The sequence below is a fragment of the Mastacembelus armatus genome, chromosome 13 (genome assembly GCF_900324485.2).
Source record: "Mastacembelus armatus chromosome 13, fMasArm1.2, whole genome shotgun sequence".
NCBI classification, from domain to species: domain Eukaryota; kingdom Metazoa; phylum Chordata; class Actinopteri; order Synbranchiformes; family Mastacembelidae; genus Mastacembelus; species Mastacembelus armatus.
In genome coordinates, this window is record NC_046645.1 from 8,376,790 (window position 1) to 8,404,683 (window position 27,894).

General features: G+C 39.3%; 2 protein-coding genes across 6 annotated transcripts in view; one reads left to right on the forward strand and one right to left on the reverse strand.

The window, feature by feature from the left end:
• The first annotated feature begins 1,525 nt into the window (after window positions 1-1,525).
• On the forward strand, window positions 1,526-16,922 carry mnta (MAX network transcriptional repressor a). Its single transcript, XM_026298467.1, has 6 exons — window positions 1,526-1,899; window positions 4,219-4,855; window positions 5,248-5,289; window positions 5,551-5,662; window positions 13,198-13,390; window positions 13,845-16,922. Exons 1-6 carry the CDS (start codon window positions 1,827-1,829, stop codon window positions 14,654-14,656), a joined length of 1,869 nt encoding a protein of 622 aa, XP_026154252.1. The 5' UTR covers window positions 1,526-1,826; the 3' UTR covers window positions 14,657-16,922.
• Window positions 16,923-21,162: 4,240 nt separating this feature from the next.
• The window catches only part of septin4b (septin 4b), a 37,383-nt gene continuing 30,651 nt past the window's right edge, over window positions 21,163-27,894 (reverse strand). For 3 of the 5 annotated variants that reach the window (XM_026333781.1, XM_026333765.1, XM_026333791.1), the window contains 10 exons: window positions 27,645-27,741; window positions 27,437-27,523; window positions 27,129-27,252; window positions 26,834-26,968; window positions 25,751-25,868; window positions 25,523-25,624; window positions 24,921-25,017; window positions 24,512-24,674; window positions 24,006-24,102; window positions 21,163-22,863 (listed from right to left, as the gene is read on the reverse strand). In XM_026333781.1, coding sequence (XP_026189566.1) covers window positions 22,795-22,863; window positions 24,006-24,102; window positions 24,512-24,674; window positions 24,921-25,017; window positions 25,523-25,624; window positions 25,751-25,868; window positions 26,834-26,968; window positions 27,129-27,252; window positions 27,437-27,523; window positions 27,645-27,741 — 1,089 coding nt within the window. In that variant the 3' untranslated portion in view covers window positions 21,163-22,794. Of the gene's footprint in view, window positions 22,864-23,861; window positions 24,103-24,511; window positions 24,675-24,920; window positions 25,018-25,522; window positions 25,625-25,750; window positions 25,869-26,833; window positions 26,969-27,128; window positions 27,253-27,436; window positions 27,524-27,644; window positions 27,742-27,894 lie in introns of those variants that run through there. The other 2 variants (XM_026333771.1, XM_026333757.1) reach the window with 1 other exon arrangement.

A 27,894-nucleotide genomic window follows, 5' to 3' on the forward strand; every position in this document is an offset into this window, starting at 1 on the left:
TTTCTTTTGTACCCAAGTTTTGTTTTTTTTTTGGTTTGTTTTTTTTGGTGTTGTGGTTTTCAGAAGTGGCCACAAGAGGACGGTGTGCATGTGCGTGTGCTTCTACTCTCTTGTCACAATTAGTGGTTATAATAATAACGTACATTGTGTTAACAAATGTTGAGTTTGTAAGTTGCTTTTCCTGACTGTTCGTACACACAGCCTATGTAAATCAGGATGTTCCTGGAAGCCTTCAGTATTCCCTGTGCTTTAAATACCTTTAGTATTGTAGTATATTATTAGTACTGTGTTGTATACTTCCTACCTAGAAGTGACTGAATAACAGGAAATGAGATTGAAAGTATCCAGGGCCATGAGTGCACGTGCAGGTTCATTGTTCGAGTCTCACGAGCAAAAACAGTTTCTGCTCGTACTTCATGTTCCTCAGTTGTCAGGACTTTGACTCCAGCCTGTGTGAGAGTCACATGAGAGCTGGGAAAAATGGAGCATTAACAATAATGTGAACAGGCACTTAGTGTCATTTGTTAGTGTAGGATACAAAAAAAACGTTAACTGCTGTGATGTAGTTACTTTTTTTTTTGTAAGAGGAAGTTTCTTTCTTAGCATATGCATCAGTCTGTTCCCAGCCTTTGCTGTACTCTTAGGCTGAAAACAAAAAATGCCTTGAGTAGTCAATTGATTGATAGACACATTTCTATCATTTTAGATATGAAATAATTAATTGAAAAACAGAATATGAATTGAAGATATAGATCAGCTTTACAATCAACCAATGCTGTGCTACTGCAGCATATATAGCCACTAATCTGTATTCTACCTCAAACACATCTATGTGACCTTAATTTGTTGCCTTATGTGCAGCTGTGAAGCCATTTAAATAATGATACCAAAGTGTAGAGATGCTTTAAAAGTCTGCATACATAAAGAAAAACATACTACCAACAAAACATTAAAGTATCAAAAGTACTAATTTTAGTATAGCATAGATGAACACACCAGATTATACATTTTGAGGCACTACATGTATGTCACTTGTATATTGCAGCTTAAAAATCAACTAATACTAGGCAATACATCTTCCAAATTTCACCTATGAAAGAATATGTAACCTATTTGTTGATTGTATGTTGTATTATATGCAAAATAAGTATATTTATATATTTATCTAGTGTAAATATCTCCCTGTCTGACCAGAGAAGCCCTTAGACAAGGTACAGGGGAGACAGTATAAAAACTGCTTTGCTTGTATCCACGCTGGTTGGTGGTTAAATGTGCGGAGACACCTGTCAGCGATCATACTGACATGGCGCTAGACGGTCAACCAGTGTTAGATTTGATCAGATAGAAACAGAACAGCGTGAAACGTTTCTATTTCTGGGCGCGAACTGTAGCTGTTCCGCTAAAGCGGTTGCTAGGCGACACATGGCTTTTCGCAGCGCGAGGCGTTATCTGCTGTGACTTTTGTTACGTTTCTCTCAGATGAGCAGCGGTCAGACTGTTCACTGCCGTGACTCAGCCGCATGGCACAGTTAGAGCCGTCCACTTCCCCCTCCGTGTTTTGCCATGTCCTCTGGAAAGTGCACGGGAGGGAGTGCGTGTGTGGGCGGGCACATTTACAAACCTTATTTGTTCCTACTACTTTGAGCGCCATCTTGTTTGTAACTCAGTCTACGTAAGTGCTAGAGTTTCTCTTGAGGGGGTGTCCGATTACCCTTTTCAGCAGCTTTAGACTGGGAACCTCTCCCTGTAGTACGCAGGCGTCTCTCTCGTTTGCGTTATCGCCTTTCTTTTACAAATAAAGAGACAGTCTTTCCAACCGGACAGACATGAGCATCGAAACGCTCCTGGAAGCAGCCAGGTTTTTGGAATTGCAAGCCCAGCAACAACAAAAAGCACGTGGTAAGTTCGTATTTTTTGTAGAAATAGCGACTGACTTTTTCCAGCATTAGGTAACCAGGAAATATTCATTGTTTTCTTACTCAGCCGCTCAGTGAGACGTGTCTCTGAAAGATTTATTTTCTGAGTTAGGCAAAGATTAAAGATGTGTCGGAGCTTTTCCTATTCATGAACTAATTAACGCCACGCACGTCACCGGTTTGGTGCTTTAAAAAATACGATCACTAACCAAGTTACAGGACGGGATGTGTCTTGATGAGTCGATGACATTTTAGTTTTACTTTCGGGTTCATTTTGATGTAGACTGGTCGGCTCTCGGTTTGTCTGCTGGAACCGTTTGCATGTTCAACTAAAGCTATAAATTCATAGCTGTACAGGGGCTGCTGCAGTATCCCGAGTTACTGCACTGAAACCTGCTGCATAGACGAGGTTCTTTATATGCAACAGCAGCATCATGTCAAGTTTTCCGACTCTTCTCTGGTTTTGTTTCGTCAGTGTATTTCTGACTGTCTGTGCTACAAATATTTAAAACCAAAAGAAGAAACCAAACATGGGGTGGCTGGCGATGGGCGGTGGCGCAGGGGATTGCCATGTTTTAAATAATGGCCTGACATCGTTCGCACGAGAGATCAGGTGACCGTGACTTTCAGGCTTCCCCTACGTGCATCTGTGCTTCTCAATCACACCCGCTGCTGTAAAATGTAGGCTGTTGTAGTCCTGTGGCACTGTGGAGCTCAAGGGTTTCCTCTGCTTGTCTAGAGCCTGTCCCCCACGAGCTCCTGACCAAAAAAAAAAAACAACCCTCCTTGGCCTTCGAGGCACTCGTGGAGCGCTTTGAATGTCTGTCGATGACGCGTAACATGTGGTCACGCCCCCACATGGTAACAGTAGGACTGGCCCCGCCCCTTTCACCACGTGCGTGCCGGGCAACCCCTACCAAAGATTGTTTATGAAGAGGATGTTACTGCAGGTATAGTGTAGTACGCTGTCAATAAACATTGACAACACATAACTTATTTTGTAACCTAAATGGAAGAATTAGTTCAGCCCTGTGATGGACTTGTGACCTGTCCAGGGTGTACCCCTGACTTCCACCCAAAGAGAGCTGGGATAGGCTCCAGCAGATCCCTGTGACCCTAGTTAGGAATAAGCGGGTATAGACAATGGATGGATGGAAGAATTAGTTCAGCCCTCTAACTTTAATAAAGCCATTAGCTGTATTCAAAACCGCTCAGAGTGAGACCTCCTGCTTCTTCCCCCTCTGAGCTCTTCCAGCTTGCTGCATAGGAAGGGCACAGTCTTTCCTCCTCCTCCTCTGCTACTGTAGAGCAGGTCACTGTGTAGAGGAAAGTAGGCCAGTGCTCGTCTATGTGCTGCTGTGGTTATATAATATCTATAGAACACCCTCTTGTTTTTATGAGCTCTTCATAGGTTTTCTCTCAGGAAAGACACTTGACAGTCTCTCATAACATAAGGGCATGTCATATCTTACAACAGCTGGTGAATACCAGAATGCCATGCTTTTTTTTTTTTTTTTTTTTTTTAATTTGAAGAAATTATTTGTCAGTGTAAAATAATGCAGCAAAAAGTGATATACTGGACTCCTTATCCAATCATACATGAAATGAACAATGAAATGCTTATCCTGTTGAGTCACGAGGGGCCTCAAGCCAATCCTAGCTGACACTGGGCGAGAGGCGGGAGGTATACCCTGGACAGATCACCTGTCTATTCCAGGGCCGACACACAGAGACTGAATGGACTGTCTGACCCCATGAAAATGTTCTCCAGAGCTATTTAGAAATGGAAAGGTGTCCTCCATGTTTTACACATGTTTTTTAAATGGCAAATATGTTCAGAAAGTGGTGAATTCTTCAACTTAACCCAAAAGCAGCACAAACTGCAGGCTCCAAAATGGCCTTTTTCTTCACTCGCACAAATTCAGTAGTGCTCCCCAGAAACAGTTGGCTTCCTAAATGAGTTTTTATTTCACTCTTTGCAACATGCATCCTGTTATATTATCCATCCTTGACAGAGGAAACCTGGTTTCTAGTAAAAAGGTGTGCTAGATATATTTTGATGATAGGACTTCCCTAGGTAAGAGCCTTGTTTTTTTTTCTTAAGGATGTAGAGCTCCAGGATTGGGACAGGGATAATAATAAAGCAACATGTAGATCCATCAGAGTAACAACTTCTTTGCTGTGCTTTACTGATATCTTCATGCGTTTCAAAGTTCAAACTTTTGACTTTCCCCCTGGGTTTGTGTGTTACAGAAAGAAACTTGGAATTTGTTCTGTTAACTTGTCTTGTTTGTTCCCCCAGAGGATGAATTAAAGGAAAAGCTGTGTCTGGAGCAGCTGACAGAGCAGCGGTACACTGGCGGGAAGTACAACTCAACAATTCATATCAACAATGTTTCTAAATCAGAGGAGCGCCGTGCTGAATGTCGCCCAGCTGCCATACCATCCTGTCTGCCTCCCTCCTCCATGCCCATCACCGTCATCCCCATCCCTGTGGTCAGCCCCAACCCTACAGGCTCGCCCACGCTACCTGTCACCACACTCTCCCCTCCAGCTGCTCCTGTACAGGCCTCCCCAAGAAGAGACCCTCATTCCCCCCAGGAGCAAAGTGCTGCACCGCTGTCACGCTCTCCTCACCCCAAACCCGACCACCCGACCTCTGTGCTGACCACCAGCCACACGCAGCCAATACAGAACCACCAACACTATCACCATCACCAGCTCATCACCCAAACTAACAACACTAAACTGCAGCAGCAGACACACCAACAGCTGGTCCAGTGCTATCCTGGCTCCATCATCTCCCCCCCACAGCAACATGCCTTAGTCCCACAGTCGGGCCCTGTGCTCCAGCAGGCTCCTCTACAGAACAGCCCCATTAGCCGGGGGAGCCCTCCTGATGACGGCCGCCACTTAGACAACAAGAAGAAGCCGGGAGGGTAAGTCCAAATTAAAGTGATAAAGGGCTGGAGTATTGTTTCTAACAGATCTGGTAATATTTCTCAGTGGATCAGTATTTTTAAAATCAAATATGATTGACCTGCAGCCCTCAAAATCATCCAAAAGCACAAGTAAAAATTATTTTAAAATATTTTTTTAAGCACTAAACTAAGACCATTTTATCAGAAAGTATACTTTGTATACGTGTTAAGGTATGATGGTTCAGCTCACATGATAAAATCTACTTTAAATTAGACACTGATGATAATATCAGTCAAAAAACTATCTGCAAGAAAACTCTTCTGGTTTCTGGTTGGTATCGATTATTCATCTTAAAGTTGACCTTTTTAGACTCCAAATTCTTACTGTGCTCTCATCTGTGCTTTTGCAGGGCAGGCACAAGAGAAGTACATAACAAGCTTGAGAAAAACAGGTGGGTTTAACCTGTCTACCTTAGAGCCTCCTTAAAGAGGGACAGGTTTGATGTTGTTTTATTAGGTTTTAACAAGAAGAATTGATAATAATAATAATAATAATAATAATAGTAGCTTCTGTTCTCTGACTGATGGCTTTGCTTATTGACCTTCCATCAACCACACTACCTGAAAAACTTTGTTCACCTGTTACTAAAATAAATCCAAATGTGGCTTTATTATTTCTGTCTCAAGTCCCTTGTTTGTCTTGTGTTGGTCAGACGAGCACACTTGAAGGAGTGCTTTGAGACGCTGAAAAAGAACATCCCCAACATTGATGAGAAGAAGACCTCCAATCTGAGTGTGCTAAGAAGTGCTCTGAGATACATTCAGGTAAGCATGTGGTGATGTGGTTTTTCTTACTGCTAACTGTGTAAAGTTTGTGAATGATCAAATGGTAGCTAGATGTCTGGTGGAGTCTGTTCATAATCATAATTCATATCATCTTTTATTATCATAACATGAATGGTTTCAGTTGTTTCATTTGAGGAGGCTTGGATGAGTGCTTGGAAGGCTTGGTCCCCTTTTTATTGTCATCTGCAGTTTTAACTGGGACAGATGTGGCTTAATGCTGGTTATTGGTGTGAAGACAAGTGTGTTTTACTAATAGTGATTGTTTAATTTCAGCAAAGACCTGTGGTTAAGCAACTATGCTACACAAACTTTTTTTTTTTAATAATGTATGCAAGTGTAGACAAAATATTCTAACTTGGGAAATATTACTGACCTTCGGCCTGTGTACTACCATCGTCTGATATCTAGGAAGTTTGCAAAGACTTGTTTCTACTTGTTTATTGCCACTCATGATTACCAAGCAGTGATGCCTCCATTCTTTAGAAGCCACACTACAAAAGAAGCTCCAGTGTGAGGTACAGGAGGAGGAGCAATTGTTAAAAAAAATAGGAAAGAGTGATCACAGTTGTTGGGTCTAAGCTGGATGTAACATTGGTATACTTTTTTTTTTTTTTTTTTTTCTTCAACAAGTCATGGTTAGATATAGGGCTGCAACTAGTTACTTTCATTATTCATAGGTCTGCTTCTTATCTTCTTGAATAGAATTTAAATGTTTTGGAAAATATGTCCAGCTTCATCTTGTTGGCTTTCTTATTGATTCTAGTCCCATTCTGCTTTTTCTAACATTTGGTGTCTTTTATCTGTCAGTATTTAGATTATTTTTTACTGAGGACTCTAACGTTTGTAGCACTGACTCTGCGTTTCATGTTGAGAATATGTGCCATGTCTGGAAATGACTCACTGTGTGCATGTGTGGCACGTACAGTGAGAGTATCCTTGTTCTAAAGTGCTGGGTCAAAGGTTCATCACTGGCCTAGTTTAAACTCCTTCAGATTGTGACTGTGCTACTATGTATGTCAGTGTTTACTGTGAGTCATTTCTTTCTTTTCCTATAGATAATCCTTGTAGGGTCACAGTTTTAAACTAGACACACAAGTTCACCCATAGGCCCAGCTTTGTATTGGTTGTTGTGGTGTAACAATGGCTATCACATTTTTTGTTTTGTGGTTATAATTGCATTTACATAAATCAGGTACAGTACATGCTTCCTAGTATAATTAATATGCATATAAGCTGGCAGATCCGTTTTTATTGTATGTGTATTTGTACATGTCTTCCTAGAATTTGATATTAGGCTTGCATAATAATTACTTATGGTGGTTCCTTTGTATGGTTATGCTAAGCAGCAGCATCTGGTGTGCACGGTTTGTTATGAGCTTTTAAGGTCTCTGTTTGAGGACTCCACCTTGTAGTTGTTCATATCCCTGTTATATAACTGTGGTGCAGATCTATTCATGTAAATTCTGCAGATGACCATGTGCTGCTGATTTGATGCTCTAAATGGCAGCAGTCTGGTTGTTCCTTTCTGTGCATGGATACTGAAGGGAAACTAGGACAGCGTGGGTGCAGAGCTTGTCACCACCACCCTGTGTGATTAAGCAACACGGTGTGTGCAGTGTGTTGTATTCGCCTGGCAGACTGACCTGCCTCTTTTTTTTTTTTTTTATTCTTGTCAACAGCTGAGCTGGACAAGAGCTCTATTAAAAGCAAATAGAGGAAACAAATCTCAGCTTATAAGTTTTCTGCACAGATGTCCAAAAAAATACAACCTTCCAGCAATCAGCTTTGCTGTACATACGTCCTGTAATAGTTTATATTGTAGGTCTGAGTGGGACTTTGAACACAGAGCTCATGAAAGGGTTAAAAAGGCTCTAGGCTCTACTTCTCATTTGATTTATTTTGCTTATCTCTAGTACACATATAGTGGTGGTCTTTGTGGCTTGGTTTATCAGTTTTCCACAGTAAGTCATTATGATGCTCAGTGGCGACATAGTTTAAGTTCCACTTCCTTGTTTCATTTCAAGTGAAAATATCTTAGCAACTATGATCAGAAAAGGTAGAAAAGATTCATTTACTTCATTTGTGTCTGGAGTTGGTAGTGTTAAAGACGTACACTGGGCTCTGGGTTTTTACTTTTAATTTACTGAATGTTGTTCCTAAAGGCTTTCTCCTGAGCTGTAGTGGTGCTGTAAAAGCTGGGGCTGTAAAATAAGCCCTGATGCATCAGAGCTCCTCCTCTCTCCTCCCCCTCCCTCTGTCCTGCCTCTCTGAGCTTTTAAGGCCACATGAGTAGCAAGCACATGGCTAGCCTGAGCCGCGTGACGTCACCCCCCCGTGCTGGGCCCCCGCCCAGCACTGCAACAGGCAGGACTTGCCATACCACCAGGCTTAGCTGCCAGGAGCAGGGCGAGAACATGGAGCTGTAAACACAAGGCTCGGTTTACTCCACTTGCGCTTCATTTCCCCCTTAAAGCTGACTAAACTTGTTCCTCCACTGCTCGTCCCCAGATGTCTAGTCTGAAACGTACCATCAGGTGGGGAACCTGATGTACAAATAAGCTGAATAGAAGAAAAGAAGCGTATGTTTAAATATTTTCAGCACGTAATGACATTTCCTTGTGCACAAAATGGCATATTTCCCATGAAGAGTTGCCTTAAAACACAGTTGCACTGATTGCTTTGACATTTTCATAGTTAGCTGTGAACATTAAATATAATTATACTTCCTTAGCAGTCAAGGTCACTATTCTTAAAAGTCTGAGCTTTAGTATTTGTGACAGTCACTTGGTTTTCTTCTTTTATGGTTTCAAGTCTACACTAGTTGAATATCTGATGGTTAATTTTGTGTAGAACATAAATGTACTTTTTTCTTTAAAAAAAGAAAAAGTTATCTCAGCTGTTATATGAACTATAATATAACAGTGTATCACACCACAGTATTAGGTGCAGTGTAGATTTGTTATCACAGAGCAGTCTAACAGTATTGTTTGATTGCACTGTAGCATGATCTGGATCATCAAGCTGTTAATTTTCAGCCAGGATAAGGTCATTAGGCCAGTTATGAGCAGCACAAGTTTACAAGCAAGGAATAGTTTGCAAAAGTAGGTATTTTTATCACAGACAAGCCTTTTATTGTTACAGCCAGGCACTGCGTGCAGTTATCGGCTCCAGCTTGAAGGCAAAAAAAGACAAGGGTTTATGGTTTCCACACTGTCACAAGACCAGTGTGCAGAAGCCTGATCAGTCAGCTAAGCTGAGCAGCATGTCTGCAACGTGGCCTTCTGCGCTCCTGGCCCTTTAAGAAAACAGCCTTGTGCTGTCTGTCCCGACTGCTGCAAAAGCAAGTCAGTGAGTACAGCTTGTATTGCTCTGTTCTGCTGCCCTCCCTTCCCCGTTCTATGTGGGGCCATGTGCTCGGCCCGCGCATTGCTTGCGACAGAGCTTGAGTGGTGTTTATACACACACACACACACACACACACACACACACACACACACACACACACACACACACACACACACACACACACACACACACACAATGCAGTTAGCCCTGTACTGATGTAGAGTTTCACACACAAACAAGGCTGAGGTGGGGCCTTGGCTCTGTGGAAGGATGAGGGGAGAGGCTTAGGGGGTGCGGCCATGTGCAAAGAAACAAAGGTACTTGGCACCTTGTTTCCTACCAACCTGGTGACATTAACACAGCAATGAAGTCATGTGGGATCCATCTGCTGAAGACTTGTTTATCAGATTCACATGGTTAATCTCAGACTAGCTGTTTCAGAAAGACGAGCTTATCGTTGACGCTATCCACTATTAGCACTGTAACAGGGACAGCTCAGTGGGTCTTGGTGTTTGTAGAGCATTTCTCCCCACCCTTGTTCTGTCTCTGCATGAGTCATAGTTTTTGGCATCCACAGTTGTAGAGCCACTCATCTACGGCTGGTTTCTAATGCATGAGGATAAAAGGGAGGCAGCCAACCCTTTTTAGTCCACGTGTCACACGCTGTGTACACTCTTTGTAACATTTCACTCCGTTGACAGTCCTTTGAGATAAGTGTTTGTGTATCTGTGTCAGAATCAGTGTGAATAACTGTTTTTATGATTGTGGCCAGATACTTTTACATTAAATCTTTACATGTTGGAGCACTGGCAGAGAAAACTAAATAGCACCTTTGGCACACAAAGCTGTGCATGGTCTTTTGGGTTACTGAGGAAACATTAAGAGGTTTTCAGCTGTTTCCATGACAACCCAAAAGACAGGCGGATTTCAGTACTTGATGTGTTGAGACCAAGGACACTGCTGATGTGTTCAGATTGAAACATGGATACCCTCAGCACTTCTAGATGAGAGCAGGACAGCTGTCAGATGGTCACGAGTTAATCTGTGTCCAGATGTTTCTAAGTACATAGTAAGAAATAATCTTATTCATTAATAAGTATACGATTTGATCTCATTAAGCTATAAAATTTAGTGCATACCCGCAATATTATATTTCGTTCTAAAAGCAATAATTAAAAACATCTTGTCTGAATACTATGCTTGAATACGTGTGGTTTACTCAACCACCAATTTTTAATATAATTTAGTACTTCATATTAAACAGGCACACAAACACACAAAGCAGACTGATAATTGATAAATCTGATTAATATGATAAAACTGACAATAGCTAATTACACATATTTAAATAATATGTATCAAGATATGGGATTTTTTTTTAACCCCTAAATATCTATCACCATTGGCCTGTAATTCTAAGTCTTGCTTTTCACCTTAATAACTAGACAGCCGTCCACATAAACAGCTTGTTCACGCAGATGTAATTGGGTTTAATTGTCTTCTTGTTGTCGTACCTCTCCTCTGTCCAACTAAAATGGGTTTGACTGAAAATATTCCCAGTTGGACAGAGCCCAAGCACAGACCACTTTGCCTAGAAGACAAGAGATGGATGGTGAACTACACAAGTTCTCCCTTTTGTCCCCCTTTGCCATTTTTGTGCATATATTATAGTGTAGATATGGACCACGCAGAAAGCTTACTCACATTTAAACACAGTAAAGCTGAAGTCAAAACCAACAACATGCTTACACATATAGATAACCTTTTCCTGATCACACACCCTCACATACAAGATGACTTGCACATGTACACTCACGCAAACAAATGACATGGTGGCCTGAACAGTAACAGGAAGTCCACCATTTGGGGAAAAAGGCTTTATAATCCTGAGTCATCAGGTTGCTGGTCACAGTTTTCACTCTGCCATTTCCTTTAGCCTCTCTTAAAGAGGCCAGACAGTCTGCTGAATAGCTTAACCAAGCAGAAGTTGACACACAATAAATTATATGTAATGTTTGCGTTTCCCAACAGTAACTATATCTTGCTGGTGCTGCTTTAGCCAAGAGCCATTTATGTGGGGGGGAAAAAAGTTTTGTACTGAGAGTATTTTAGGGGCTTGGTGTTTGTGTTTACATGTTTTTTGCCTTTTATATTTTCATACATTTTTAACTTTTCCTGCTGTTACAGTGTACATGGAAGTCTAGCTAGGTTTGTTTGGTTTTGTCTCATCAGCTGACAGGCTAGTGGAAACTGGGTCATACAGAGCCGCTGCCTGGAAAAACCTCTTGCTGCCCATACTTGTTTCCTCCCTCCCCCTGCTATTGTAGCTGTGTAATTCTGCTCCCTGCACATAGGCAGTGTTTTTAAAGTCTTAGGTTTACAGTTAAATTATTAGCTGAACATAGGCAGACATGAAGGCAGCATGGCGTTTTAGAGGTTTATTGGTTTATAGTTGAACTAATAAGGGGCCGTTCACATGTCGTGTCTAAAAAGGCGTGGAAAATGCCAACCACGCTGTGTCTCCTCCTTTCGAAGCAAGTGCTCCAGTTGCATTTGCCGTTGCTTAGAAACCATGAGCTACGTGCTGCATGACGACGAGGAAGTTGCAGGATAAATCAAAATGGATTTGCATTCATGTAAAAACAATGTATCGCTCAGCAGTTATCACAAACTCTGCGCCTAAGTGTCTCTAGACGTTGTTTCTCCTGTTGGTGTCGAACTAAAACGAGCTTGACAGACTGTAAAACTAGGTATACGGATTACCAGCGTTTTCTCCATTCTTGCTGAACTTTGAACTGGAGGTTGTTACAGAGGGTGAGGCTGATTGGTTGGTTCTTGTCACATGACCTCCGGTGCACTTGCTGCATTCTGAAAAGTTGACTCTTTTTTTTCATCTCGCTGCGGCATCAGCGTGATTGGAAAAATAGTCGCTCTATATTCTGAGTGCATGTCTCCGCTGAAAAATAAACTTGAGTGCACAAAAGCCGTGATGTGAACGGTCCCTGAGATTCTCACTCTTCCTTTAGTGGCTGACGTGAGCTTCATGTTTAATTGTCTGTGATGATGCTCTTTTTGTACAGTCGGGCCTTGCAAGTTTTGATACGATCCAACTGACTGTTGTACTGCACAATATAAAGTATTTGTTTAACCTGGGTGGACAATGGTGGAAAGAGTTTACAGAACTTTACCTTTAAACTAGCAATACTAAAATGATAAAATAATTAAAAGTTCAAAATTTTACTTCGTTTGGCAATGAAATACAATGAATATGGCTGATGTAGTGGTGCAGTAACTAGTTCTGGGTTTGAATGCTGGTTGATCTGGTACCTTTATATACTCACAGGTTCTCCCTGTCTGTGTGGATTTTCTCTTGGTACTATGGTTCCTCCCACGATTGACTCCAGCGTCACTTGATACAAATAAGTGATATAGAAAATTGATTGAATGCATAAACATAAAGTACCAAAAGTATTCATAGTGCAGTCTGGTCCATTTAAGAATATTATGTATTTAATTACTGGGTTGTATTTTTTAATGAATTACTGTATAAACATCACTGATTTCAACTACTTTATATACCACCAGGACACTTAATCTATAATTCATCATAAATTTCATTGTATTTTGTACTCTTAGAAATGTTTCTTTTACTTTGTGGTTTAATTGTATAAGCGATGCATGCATGTCAGTGTACTTAAACGTATACGTGCGTATTTGCCTGTGTCTGTATCTGCACTGTTATTTGTATGTCTTAGATGTTTCTAACTTATCCATTTTATGTTGTGCTGCACTTTGTTTTAGAAAGTGCTATATAAATAAAATGTATTATTACTATTATCACTAATATTTTTCATCTGCAAAGTAAGTAGTAACTAAAGTTAAAAGTATATTTCCCTATGAATTGTAGGGGAGAAGTCTAAGGTAAATGGAACTATTCATGTAGCAGTACAAATATCACCTGCATCTGAATCAGTGCTCCTCTAACCCAATATACAACATAAGCACTTTACAAAGACAGGATTTATTATGGAGCTGTTGTACCAGATTATTTCATTAGCCTGTACATGTGAATCTAATAAACTATTTGCTTTGTGTACATTCACAGTACCATGGAATATTGCAGTCTATTATTGTGCAGACAAAACATTTCTACCATCTTCTGCTTTCAGACGTTGAAGCGGAAAGAGAAGGAGTACGAGCACGACATGGAGCGACTGGCCAGAGAGAAGATAGCCACGCAGCAGCGATTAGCAGAGCTGAAGAACGAGCTGAGCCAATGGATGGATGTGATTGAGATCGACCGTGTCCTGCGACAGACGGTGCAGCCTGAGGAGGACCAGGCCTCAACCTCCACTGCCTCAGGTAACCAGTCGAGGAAGGGCCACTGCAGTCCTCCCCCTGTATTAATATTATTATTAGAGCCCGACTGACATATCGTTTTGCTGATTTTATCGGTTAATATGAGCCTATCGCAGATATAACAGTATCGGTGAATATGTCGCCGATATTAACATTTTTTTAAAAATGCGTTTATGTATTCTGTATTCTATATACAGTACTAGTCAAAAGTTTGGATACATGAATTGAAATGCCATTGCCTGTGCAAGTGTATCCAAACTTTTAACTGGTACCGTACTATAATATACACAATAATATCGGTTTATGTATCGGATCAGATTTTTTTTTTTTTTTTTTTTAAATTCATATCGGTATCAGCCCAAAAAAATCCATATCAGTCGGGGTCTAATTATTATATCTCTATGTGCAAAATCACAATTGCAGCTATGGAGTTAATGCTCCTGTACTGGTGTTACAGAAGGTGAAGACATTATGGACGAAGACGTAGATGAAGAGACCCCGCCCAGAGCACAGACTGCCTTACCTGCCTTGCCTCAAACCATGAAACCTGAGCTACACAAGACTGCACCACCCACACAGACCCCAACCCTAACACCTGCCACCACCACTACCTCCATCATCACTCAACACATATCCATCCAAAATAAAGCCCCTCTGCAGCAGCCTCAGCCACTGCTTGTGACTCCTTCACAGCCAGCATCCAATCCTGCAGCTCCACCTTCACTCACAGGCACAACATCCAGCACTCCACCTATCCCGAGTCAGCCCTTAAACCCCACGCAGAAACAGATCGTGACCACACCAACTCTCCACCCCACAGTTATTGCCCATGCTTCAGTGTCCCATCCCTCAGTCATCCAAGCAGTCAACCATGTCATCCAAGGAGGGGGTCACAAACACATCACCCATCTGGCTTCTTCCACCACCACCAGCTCTGTTCAGTTAGCCACCAGCCACCAGCCCATTGGCCACATCACTGTGCACCCAGTGGCTCACCTGAGCCAGCATCTTCCTGCCCTCTATCCACAACCGGTGGCTGTTACACAGCCAGCTATGGTTGGTCACATCACCCACGCATTAAACCATGCCCACGCTCAGGTGAAAGGTGCTACACCCACCCAACCACCTGCGACTATCATTGGCAAGCAGACAACAGTGAGCACCCAAATGATGACCCACCATCCGCAGCTAGTTGGTCAGACAGTGCTCAACCCCGTGACAATGGTGACAATGCCCTCGTTCCCCATCAGCACTCTGAAGCTGGCCTGAACACTGCCAACAGGACCACCAGACTGCAGGCCAAGACACCCCGTGACAGGGAAGAACCAGAGGCCTCAGGTCAGGCCAGCAACACGCAGACAGTGAAGGCAGGGGAGCTGCTGGACATCTCGTTGATCCACAGAGCATGTTACAGTGCGTTAAGCATAACAGCTGTTGAAAAACACCTGGGAACATTCCTGAAAACAAACAGCAAAGATCTTTCAATATTAGTCTACCACAGTGTCCTAAAGTCTTGGTAGTGAAATTGGGACTTGCCAGGCTACATGCACAGTTTTAGACTTTCACTTGCAATCTATCATCACATGTAATGGAACAATAGTCATTTACACACAAGCTTAATAGAAACTGCTTCAGATAGGGAAATGTAATGCTGACAACACAGTCAAAGACAGCATCCTGTGACTGTGTTTATGTAGGTACGAGTTAGTTCCTAAGCTGCTTGACGGCTGTGGATTACCCAATACTAGATCACAACCCGGAGAGGCTATACTGGCTTTTGAGAGTTGTGACTGTGGGATCAGAGTGTTGGACCCGCCATAACCAGCACACTGGGAATGTGATTTAGAGGAGCTCCTCCTCTCCAGCAGAGGCACATGCTGCAGGGTTGGAGCTAAATCGTGGACTGAATTTATCCCCCTGAACAGGAGCTGCAGACATCAGGGATGGTGCATAAGGCAATAGCTCCCTCTGCTGACTGTAGCTGTTCAACATAGTACTGCTATCCTTGAGGTGGTAAAGGCAATCCTCCAGTGATGTGTAATGCTAAAAGATGTCAAACCAAGGCAACTTAAAGAACAGCTTTAGCAGTGTTGGGTTTTTAGTGTTATAATTAAAGGACAAATCAAATAGTTACTTCTCTCTAGTATCTATTTCTCAGCTATACTGGCAACTGTGCACAAGTACAAGTACAAGGTCATATTTTGGATAAAGTTATATTTTTGTCACAGATGCTGATACATTGCAAAATTTGATTGGTTTCTAGGTCTACATGCCCTCTAAATGTAAACTCCACAAGCAGTGTGTTCAAATGCCAAATGTGATACCGAGTTGGGGGAGCTAGGTGTTTAGAGATTTTGATTGCATACCTAAAAAGGTCCTTAAAAAAAGTTTGTGCCGTCTTGTATGGTGAATTATAGTAGGACGTGTGTTTGCATGCTGTGAATGCACGCCATGTTGTGTTAATTTAGTGATTATTTTGAGAGGGAAGACCCATTGCTGTCTGATCTGCTCTATGGACAACATCAAGATGCAGAAAGGAATTTGGCAGTTTTTGGCACAAAGCTCTGCTCTCCATAACTTTGGGTTGGGATACAGAGTACACACTGAAAATACCTGACATAAATACAGTTAATGCGTGTTTGATTTCAAGAGTATCCTTTTTCAAAGCTAATGCTGTGAAAACTAATTTCTCTTATTTGAGTTATGCAGCACTAGCCTGGCCAGCCCAACCCAGTCCTTTCTTAGTGAAAGAATTCTTTGTATAGAATAGAGAACAGGTTAGTCTGCTGGCCAGGTGAGTGCAGCACACTGGCAGTTTAGTAGAGCACTTGTCAGAACAGCGACATGATGTGCCCTCCTAATTCATCTGAATGTACCCATTTGTAAAAGGATATGGAGTAGAGCACTCTTCAGAAGTTTAACCCCCCACCTTATTTTTTATTTTTAAAGAAATATGCGATTACTTTAAGGTATCACATGTATTAACTATCATGTTTGTAAAGTAACATTTAAAACACATTTTGTATTTTAAGATTTACTGTTGCTTGTTTCATCTGGAGACTAACGTTATTTCTGTTCAGTGTAAATTTTATAATAGGTTTTTTTTTTTTTTTTTTTTTGCCACCTTGCCCCTGGGACCAGGTACAGTGCTGTATATCGGGTTAATGACTACGACCTCTTCCCATGTTTAGCACATTTGGCCACTATGGAAAGTATTAACTCCTAAATGTTTTTTGTTTTTGTTGTGATGCAATATGATCAGAGCAGGGACTATCAGATTTTATGAAAATGGTCTTAAATGGATTTTAAAATCATATTGTAACATAACAACTTGTTAACAGGGTTAAAAGTTAACACGGATTCAAATACTTGAAGAAGCAACAACACACGTTTTCCCTATGGAGAAAGTTTAAGTTGTATATTGCCTGTAAATACTGGGCTGCATTTAGATCTAACTGTATCATGTTAAAAGCTGGGGAAATATGTATAATTACAAAGTTATTAAAAAAAGATACTTAATAAATTGTTTTATGTTTACAAATGCCTGAAACTGCATTTTCTTTTTTCTTTTTTTTATACTGGAGCAGACACACCAGACAGCTTAATATTGGGAGGGGGCAATTTTGCAATAAAATGTCACAAAATAGTGAAAAATATTGAGGCTATTGCCGTCAATGGAAAATAAAACGACCCTCCAAGTGAAAATAATGAGATACTTTCTCAATATTCTGACAAACAAGATACCTTCTCAGTATTCTGACAAAAAAGATATTTTGTCTGACAAAATAAGATACTTTCTCAGTATTCTAACAAGCAAGATACTTTCTCAGTATTCTGACAAGCAAGATACTTTCTCAATATTCTGACAAAAAAGATACTTTCTCAATGTTCTGACAAAATAAGATACCTTCTCAATATTCTGACAAAAAATAAGATACTTTCTCAATATTCTGACAAAATAAGATACTTTCTCAAAATTATGACTTAGCAAGTCAAAATAAGATACCTTCTCAATATTCTGACAAAAAGATACTTTCTCAAAATTATGACTTAGCAAGTCAAAATAAGATACCTTCTCAATATTCTGACAAAAAATAAGATACTTTCTCAATATTCTAACAAAAAAAGATACTTTCTCAATATTCTGACAAAATAAGATACTTTCTCAGTATTCTGACAAAAAAATAAGATACCTTGTCAATATTCTGACAAAAAGATACTTTCTCAAAATTATGACTTAGCAAGTCAAAATAAGATACCTTCTCAATATTCTGACAAAAGATACTTTCTCAAAATTATGACTTAGCAAGTCAAAATAAGATACCTTCTCAATATTCTGACAAAAAGATACTTTCTCAAAATTATGACTTAGCAAGTCAAAATAAGATACCTTCTCAATATTCTGACAAAAAGATACTTTCTCAAAATTATGACTTAGCAAGTCAAAATAAGATACCTTCTCAATATTCTGACAAAAAATAAGATACTTTCTCAATATTCTAACAAAAAAAGATACTTTCTCAATATTCTGACAAAATAAGATACTTTCTCAGTATTCTGACAAAAAAATAAGATACCTTGTCAATATTCTGACAAAAAGATACTTTCTCAAAATTATGACTTAGCAAGTCAAAATAAGATACCTTCTCAATATTCTGACAAAAAGATACTTTCTCAAAATTATGACTTAGCAAGTCAAAATAAGATACCTTCTCAATATTCTGACAAAAAATAAGATACTTTCTCAATATTCTAACAAAAAAAGATACTTTCTCAATATTCTGACAAAATAAGATACTTTCTCAGTATTCTGACAAAAAAATAAGATACCTTGTCAATATTCTGACAAAAAGATACTTTCTCAAAATTATGACTTAGCAAGTCAAAATAAGATACCTTCTCAATATTCTGACAAAAAGATACTTTCTCAAAATTATGACTTAGCAAGTCAAAATAAGATACCTTGTCAATATTCTGACAAAAAGATACTTTCTCAAAATTATGACTTAGCAAGTCAAAATAAGATACCTTCTCAATATTCTGACAAAAAATAAGATACTTTCTCAATATTCTAACAAAAAAAGATACTTTCTCAATATTCTGACAAAATAAGATACTTTCTCAGTATTCTGACAAAAAAATAAGATACCTTGTCAATATTCTGACAAAAAGATACTTTCTCAAAATTATGACTTAGCAAGTCAAAATAAGATACCTTCTCAATATTCTGACAAAAAGATACTTTCTCAAAATTATGACTTAGCAAGTCAAAATAAGATACCTTCTCAATATTCTGACAAAAAGATACTTTCTCAAAATTATGACTTAGCAAGTCAAAATAAGATACCTTCTCAATATTCTGACAAAAAATAAGATACTTTCTCAATATTCTGACCAAAAAAAAGATACTTTCTCAATATTCTGACAAAAAATAAGATACTTTTTCAATATTCTGACAAAAAGACACTTTCTCAATATTCTGACTTAGCAAGTCAAAATAAGATACCTTCTCAATATTCTGACAAAAATAAGATACTTTCTCAATATTCTGACAAAACAAGCATATAATTTCTCCTTATTCTGACTTTGCAAGTCAAAATAACGAGATACTTTCTCAAAATTCTGACAAATTAAGACTTTCTTAGTATTTTGACAAACAAGATACTTTCTCAGTATTTTGACAAACAAGATACTTTCTCAGTATTTTGACAAACAAGATACTTTCTCAGTATTCTGACAAAATAAGATACTTTCTCAATATTCTGACAAAAAAAATCATATACTTTCTCAAAATTCTGACAAAATAAGACTTTCTCAGTATTTTGACAAACGATACTTTCTCAGTATTTTGACAAGATACTTTCTCAATATTTTGACAAAAAAGATACTTTCTCAGTATTCTGACAAAATAAGATACTTTCTCAATATTTTGACAAAAAAGATACTTTCTCAGTATTCTGACAAAATAAGATACTTTCTCAATATTCTGAAAAACAACATACTTTCTCAATATTCTGACTTCTGATGGGCACAGTTTTTAAAGTCCGATTTCATGCCAGATTTCCCATCGACCGATGATTTGTCTAAACAATCCTCAAATGTGTGGTGTCAACACGAGTATTTTACTGCTCCTGATCGGGTCGGGGCCTCGATCATAAATGTCAAACATGTTTGATGATTCCTGGGAGCATACAGGAAAACGTCACCAACCAGATGTCGTGTACCTTTATGCCTCACAAACATGGCGGCAAATCAAAACCAGCGCCAAAAGGCGCATTGCAGACATGCTTGTTGAATTATGCCAACAACACGAGTCTTTAAAATATTGGGTATTACATGACGTTACTACAATAAGGCCGACAATGGAAAGGCATGCGTAACGAAGTCACGAGTTCTCGTTACCAAGTCAGAATATTGAGAAAGTATCTCCCTATTTTGACTTAGAGGCTCGTTTCATTTTTCATCCCAGTGGCCGAAACGGACGTTAGAAAACCAATCAACTCACCAAACGTGAACGTTCCCATGACGACCACTGAGCCAATCAGAACCAAGCTTGTGGAATGGAGACAGCGGCAAAAGCTACTAAGGCTACAATCTGATCTGGCGTTAGCCATAAGGCTAAATATCTAAATATCTGTTATTCACAATTAATTCTACAAAATGGTGAGCGTCGGCAATCTGTGTATGGGTGAAACAACCTCAATCAAATGTGTCAATCATCCCACGTAGGAGTGGAACGAGGAGACAAGGAAGTCATAAATTAGTCTGTTAGCGGCACGTGATTGGTCAGTTATTTATCATACTATCTTGTTTTATGGAGAAAATATCGACATAAAAATTAGGAATATAAGTGCGTGTTAAAAAATTAGGAATATAAGTGCGTGTTAAAACAAAGACGACAAAGCCACAATGATTACTCTAGCTACAAGTGACTTAGTAATTGCAGCTGATTTTTTAATTGGAAATTAAATGGGCTTGTTGGAGACCATTTAAGTTTTTAAATGGAAATAAATCAATTGCATCTCATATCGCCATGGGTTTTTGGTTTCGCAGTCGACTCCATTTTCATTACTTTGTCACCACACACTTTTGGCGTCAAAAATGAAGTTGACATAAAAATGTGAAACACCTGCTACATATCGTCTGTCTCAGACTCACCATGACAATGTGTTTTCTTTTCTTTTCTTGTCACTGTAGCGTTAGCTAGAGTCCAATAATTAATTTAGTTCTGAAGGAGTAACTACGATGGACACTGCATTGACTGAATGAATCAATATACCGAAAACGAAAGGGTTTTAGTCAGATTATGGGATAACGCAAATGAACTTCAGCTAGCTGGTAGCCCTAGCATGCTAGCGTTAGCCTGGGCGTCTGTCGCTAACAAATTATGCTAGCGTAACCTGCGCTAACATTTTACAGGTCGTTATAAATTAGTCTTACTATGGCAGGTCATCATGAATTAGTCTGTAAGAGCTTCTTCGACTGTCCTCCGCGATGGCTACTCAACAACACAGACCTGTTTTTGAAAACTATTAGTTGTGCCAAACCCTGAGTCCGCGCGGGCGCGCGCACAGACAAACAACACACACGCACACACACACACGAGGGCCATAGTTTAGTCTTGGACGCTCAAACCTTTGAGTACAATGAAACTCTAACACACAAATGACGAAAAATCTAATTTAGGACTAGATGATTAAAAATGCGAGAACTTATTTATTTAAATAAAGGCATAGCATTCAATTCGCCTTAAATTTTCCACAACAAACCCAATGTGTGATGGAGACATGAAACAAAATTCATATTTTATTACAATATTAGAATTTGTACATATTGTCCTCTCCATCCGATTTTATTTATACATTTATTACATAAATATACTCCAAAAAGTAGAATAAAAAAGTCAAATTTAATATAAAACAAACAACTAAGAAAACCAATACCTGACTCTGGGAAAAAAGCTCAAGGAATGTAATTTTTTTTTTTTTTTTTTAAACAAAGGTTACAAAACATGGCAGAGTCGTCTAATTTCCAGATAATCAACTTCATTCAACTTTTCTGATAAATTATTCCAAAACAATATTTTTCATGTCAATACAAAACTAAATTCACACTTTGAAAAAACTAAATTTAGGACAATTAAGTCTGTCAGAGTTGGCTTTGATTAAAAAATAAATTTTAAGGTTAGCAGATCCAATATGTGATCTTTAAGTGAACATCATAACTAACCAAAAAAAAATTCCTCCTACATATTTCTTCCCGGCAGCTGCATAGCTACATAATTTCATTCCTTATAAATAACCTCATGTCGTCTAAATTGGTCTGCGATGTGAGCAACCTTCACAAAACATATGTAAAAATAAATAGACTGCATGGTTTTTGACACATCCCCTTTCTTGGATGTCACCTCATGCAAAACAAGGGTCTTGTCTTACCAAAGCCATCAACACACACGTGACCTGTTGATGGTTCTGCCACGATACAGCCACATATGAGATGAACCGACATTGAACCAGTTCTGCTTTGCAGAATGTTAAATGTTAGGATCTGTCTGTCATACCTGTCAGACACCATAAGCAGTGGTTTCTTATGTGAGTTAAGACTGGCCAGCATTGAGCACAGTCACCAACATCCATGTTGTCAGGCAGCAGAGGTGGCAACTATGATGAACATGCAGACAGTGAGGAAAACAAAATGTATATACACCTAAACACATGAAAATTAAACCCAATGAATCAACAGTAAATTTAGCTTAATTGAATCTACATAAAACAAGCAGCCATACACAATGTCAAGCAGAGTCAAAGGGTGCAGTTAAAAAAAAACAATACATAAAATATGAATGACAGTAGAAAAAAATGTTCGCAAGTAATATAGAAAATTAAATTATTACAGTATATATGCTTGTTGACCTATAGAGATAAAAATAAATGCTTGAACCAGAAAAGTGTGCTTCGAAAAATCTGAGTAGGCCCCCAGTATTTGGATGTAAACCTCATATCAGACCTTATGTAAAAAAATAAAAACAAAACAACCCTGTGATCATGTGACTAGGTAAAGTTCAGATATGTCAACTAACCCTCAGACTCAAGACAGATTTATTGAAAAAAACATTAAACAAGTTCCTTTTGAAAGTTATTTTATAGGTTTGACAGAAAAGAACAATAAAGTGGAAAAGGCTGGAGTGTTTTTGCAGCAGTGGTGCTGTTGTCACAGATTCTGGGGTGAATAAAGGGTGTTGTTAAGCTGCAAATGCCAAAACATCTTACCACCTTCTCGCAGGTCCCTGACCCATGTGTAACATGCTGTTGATGAGGTTGAGTGAGGCATGTTGGGATGTCAATGTTCTAGAGATCAATAAAGGTTTCCTGCGTGAGAGACATACACAGCACGACTGGTTTCCTCTGCTAATAGGCATCTCTCTGAGTGTGCATTTGATCCTGGATCTTCTGCAGCATCTCCTGCATCCGTCGCAACTGAGGGGATAGAGGAGGCCAATGTTACTACCACAGTTTGATGCAGCACATTCATTTTTAAATTTATAGAGATATAAATATGTCAACAGGCACTGTAGCCTTCATGCATGCTAATTATTTCCACGACTGCACAGACAACAAATCAATAACGCAGTCTGTTGTTTCTAGATCACGTGACCTGTGCTGACAGACTGCAGGGAACCACTGCCTCACTCAGTCTGCAGTTGTGCTATAGTGTGTGTACTGTGCTGTGATGTATATGTATGTTTTGTAGTATAGTATATGGGCTGATTCCACATTCCCATCACACATTGAAAGAGTGGCATTGTCATCTCTAACCAAAATTTAATGTGGACTAAACAGAAACAGAAACTCAGGATTAATTATCTCTTTATTTAATAAAATAAATGGATTTTCTTGGGGAAGAGGGAAGGATCTTAAAAACAGCTGAGATAATTCACCACTTTTTCACAAATCAAATTCACAATGACTGAATGAATTTGATTTTAATGAATACTAATACCATGCACAATAACGAATATCTGCTCATTCTTCAGTTAACTGGGAAATAATCAGTGACTGGGTCTGGAAGCTAAAAGGAAGATCACTTCATATAATAACATTTCCTCTAAGATTATTCCTTCTAAGCTAGATGTCTGATGATTTTTCTGACAAAAAATTATGTTCATCTAATTTCAGTGTTTAGCCCTTAAATATAATTGCTTGTCTTAGGTGTTCGCACTGCACTGGCACAGGGTATCTGGATGTAACTCTAGCGCTATGAGTATGTGCATAGTTCATTAAAGGGCAGTGTATGTGCAAAATAGTACTCATTGAGCACTTTTCCTATCCACAAGGCCTGAGAGAACAGTGGAGCTGTTGGTTTGAATGTACAATTGCACCGATTCATATTTTTGGGGCTACTCATTGTCAGCCTCAGAAAACATGATGTGAGTGCTCTTCAAACAAAGCTTAAACACTATCTGAGCTGAAGACACTCAAAGGGCTTCGTCGTCTATGTGATCTGTGTGTGTCTCTGGGCTGGGATGTGGGTCTCTGTGCTCATGGAGTTCAGAACTGTGCTCTGGCTCATGCTCATGCTGGTGGTGATGTGACTCCAGCTCACGGTCAGGGTGCCGTACCTCCTCATCCTTCTCTCGGATGAGCTTTTCTGTCTCGTCCGTCACTCCAGGCACCACAGGTATGGGGAAGTCTGTGCCGCTCTCCCTGGTTAGTTTGCTGCAGAGAGATTCATGTAGTAAAGTTCAGCATTTTATAGATGTTTTTTTGAAGGGGTTCAAAATTATTTTACTGAATATGTTGACGAGCTTCCATATGAGGGTGTTATGTGAAAAACCAAAATGAACAAAACACACATTGAACACACAAAAGTAATTTAAATCTGCATTTTGCACTGTGCTGTGTAATCACCTGCCTGTCTACCTAATGCTGTTGGCAACCATCATTAACACATTACACATCAAAGTGAAGATTAATATAAGAAAACCCCTTTAAAAAAAAAAAAAAAAAAAATATATATATATATATATATATATAGCTATATATATAGCTATATGCAATATTTCACCCTTCACTCATTTATGCAAGTGTTTTTGTATGTGTACACCCTGCTTGAGTGTGACCATACTTGCGGTTGCGTTCCTTCACGACCATGCGGGTCATGCTCTGGATGCACTGGGCTCTATAGTTCTCATAGTGGGTCTCCCGGGTCACGTCCTTGAGATCTTGCATGTGTGTGCGAACAAGCATGTTCCGCAGCTTCACAAAGTCGCAGTGTGCCGAGTTCTCCACTGCAAATCAGTGTAAAGAGAGCCTTTAACAATACATTTAGCATTCTTCAAAAACTGTTAATGTTTAAATACTGCTCCCATGCATGCAACTGTGAATAAAAGGCTGGAAGATCAATGAGACGCACACAGTCTCTGTCATTGCACATGAAATGCCACATACAGGCTTATGCTGCTGCAAATGATCATTATTAAACTTCACTTTCTCCTGTTTCTACAAACCAAACTTTAACTTGGAATAGGACCTACCTTCTACAATGCCCCAGGGGTACAGACGGCCTCGCACCCTCTTCCCTTTTGCCTCCACCACTGTGTTGCTACCAATTACTGCAAAGGGAATGCTTTCCTTGTTGGGGGAACAAAAGGTTTACAAAATTAAAGACATGCTTCTACAATATCTGCTAGGGGAGGGTGTGCATGAGTTGGTTGTCAAGAACCAGTGCAGTACCGAAAGTGGTGCAGTGCAGATGTGGTAGATGTTTTTATCTTTCTACACTCGCCTCTTCAGCACTTTTGTCTTGTTATTGCCATCATCTTTCCTTAACTTTCTAATCACTGCTTCACCTCATTTGGAGTAACAATAAATAGCTTTTAACTCAATATTTAAAAATTAACTTGCTTGATTTCCACCTTCCCATTAATATTCAGATTACGTCTCTGCTACTCAAACACAGAGCAATAAAATGGAATCCTCCAAGTTTACGATGTGAGAGGGGTGAAGAAAGCTTTGCTCATCAAGATTATATAGTCTTACTAGTGGTCTATTTGTGAAGGTCATGTATTGTATGATCTGAACATTTTACTATAATGTCACTACATTATATATGTGGATCATCTTGATGTGACCTTACCTTCAGTTCAAGGTCCTGCTGCTTAAAATCCTCATCTTCATCAGAGTCACAATCAGGGAACTGGTATATCTTAATACCATACTGCTCAATCTCCTCCCTAATCTGCAGGGAAATGTACATAGGAAAGTATGTACTGAAAATGTGTTTCTAATGTAAAAGTGTGAATGTGAATAATAATACTACTACTGATGAAACCAATACATCTCTTCAGAGAAAGATCAGTCTTGCCTTAATCTTCTTTTTCTTGACCTCACTGGGAGTGAGTGTGTCGGCTTTGGCCAAAACAGGGACGATATTAACCTTCTCATGCAGTGCTTTCATAAACTCCACGTCCAAAGGTCGGAGGCTAGAAAAGAAACAAAGCATACACTTTCAGGATTATAAAACACAATACTCCGTCTATATGTAACAAATGGACATTCAGTATTTCAACATGACTGAAATATGTTGTTTTTTTATTTGGGAATTTATACTCCTCCTACAGATGAAATATGTTTTTATATAGTTTTCATGATCAGCCATTTAAGATGTTTCTCTGTCAGCATTATGTCTCAAAGATATTTTCATAATATTTAAACTCGCAGTCAATTGGGATCAAAGAAACAGCTACTTTATCTGAAACAGTTAATTTTTAGAGCTACTTTGACCCAACTGTGTATCAAGTCCTGATCTCCTTTGGAAGAGTGCAACATTGATTTGACATGAATAGACCTCTTGGCATGGCATCTGATGAGTAATGACTGATGTTCATCAACAGAGGGAGCAGTTTCTCCATCACAATGACGTTGAGAATGCACTGCAGCATTACTTGACACCTTGAGGTATAGTTCCTGAATGAGCACAGTGATGTGGAACAGTGGATGTGCACAAATGTGCTGAAAAGCACCACATCAGCACTCAGCACAAGCAAATTGATTAGAATGAAAGTACTGCACCAGATGTAAACTCACCTGGAGGCAGTAGAGAACTGTTTCAACACTGGGCAAGAGCCTGCTCTATTAAACATTTATGAGGCTGAATGCATGGCAAGTAAATACTGATACACAAATATTTACATTTACATGTTCAGGACAAAGGCTGTGAATAATAATGGAAGATGTTGCAATGTATGTTTTTTTCCCCCCTCAGAGAAAGTGATGGTAGCCTATGGTAAAATATGCTTTTTCTGCTTTCTTTATGATTATGATACCAAGTGCCAGACATTACATACTGCAGTAACACGGTTTCTATTCCCACTTCCATTATTCAGAGTAATAAAAAAAAATAGTGAGGGCAAATTGTCCCTAGAGGAGCTCTGCAGCTTTGTCATACCCATGGCCAAAGGGTGAGATGAAATAGAGGCAGCAGTGTACACGGTTGTCCTGGATGTTCTTGCGGTTGAGGCCACTCTCATCCCTAAAGTATTGCTCAAACTGTTGGTCGATGTAGTCAGCCACTGACTTCCAACTAGAGCAGAAACAAAAGGACATTCAGTCTCTGAGGCAACAACTGCACATGACTTTACAACAGTAGAGCTTAAATGAAGTCATCCAGCTGAGCTCTGTGAAGACTAATAGTTTCATTTAGACTCATGTCATCTTAAACATTCAAGATATTTGACTTGTACCATTCAGTGTTGTTTACAGCATCCCCAAACCCCGGGGTGTCCACAATGGTGAGCTTCAGTTTGACTCCTTTCTCTTCTATATCCACTGTGTGTTTGGTGATTTCTACTGTTTGTGTGATTCGCTCTATGGGAAGGGACACAAACAAACCATTTAATATAAGGCATGACATGTACATGTTGTTGTACAACAAATATTTATCAGGCAAAGCAAAAAAAAACAAACAAAACAAACAAACACACATATATATATATATATATATATATATATAAATAAAATATATATATATTAATAGCTGTGGCTTCCTCACCTTCAGCATTGAGCAGTTTCCTATCTTTGTACAGATCTGTGAGAAACAGACTGTTGACCAGGGTGGATTTTCCCAGGCCAGACTCCCCTTCAAACAAAGAACAACAAAGAAAAAAAGAGGTCAGGTTAAGACTGCGTGAATAGCAGTCTCTTCAAATCCAAGGTTGGGCTTAAGATCAAATGTCTGCTATGTGCAAACTAGGTCTTACCTGCTACCATGAGCGTGAAGTCGAAGCCCTTCTTGACTGACTTGCGGTGTACCTGGTTTGGTAGTGTTGCAAAACCCACATACTCCTTGTCTTGGTCCTAAAAATACACGCAAAGAAAAAAAAACAAACAAAAAAAAAAACATCAGTGAAATATATATAATATCTATATTACCACATAGATATGACTATGAAAATAAATTTTCAACATTATCACCAAAACAAAAAAGCAACTGACATCACAAGAAAATAA

Coding starts and splice junctions, on each gene's coding strand:
- mnta (XM_026298467.1), top strand. CDS start 1,827: ATGAGCATCGAAACGCTCCTGGAAGCAGCCAGGTTTTTGGAATTGCAA. Junction 1,900..4,218: donor GCAACAACAAAAAGCACGTG/GTAAGTTCGTAT, acceptor TTGTTCCCCCAG/AGGATGAATTAAAGGAAAAG. Junction 5,663..13,197: donor GTGCTCTGAGATACATTCAG/GTAAGCATGTGG, acceptor TTCTGCTTTCAG/ACGTTGAAGCGGAAAGAGAA.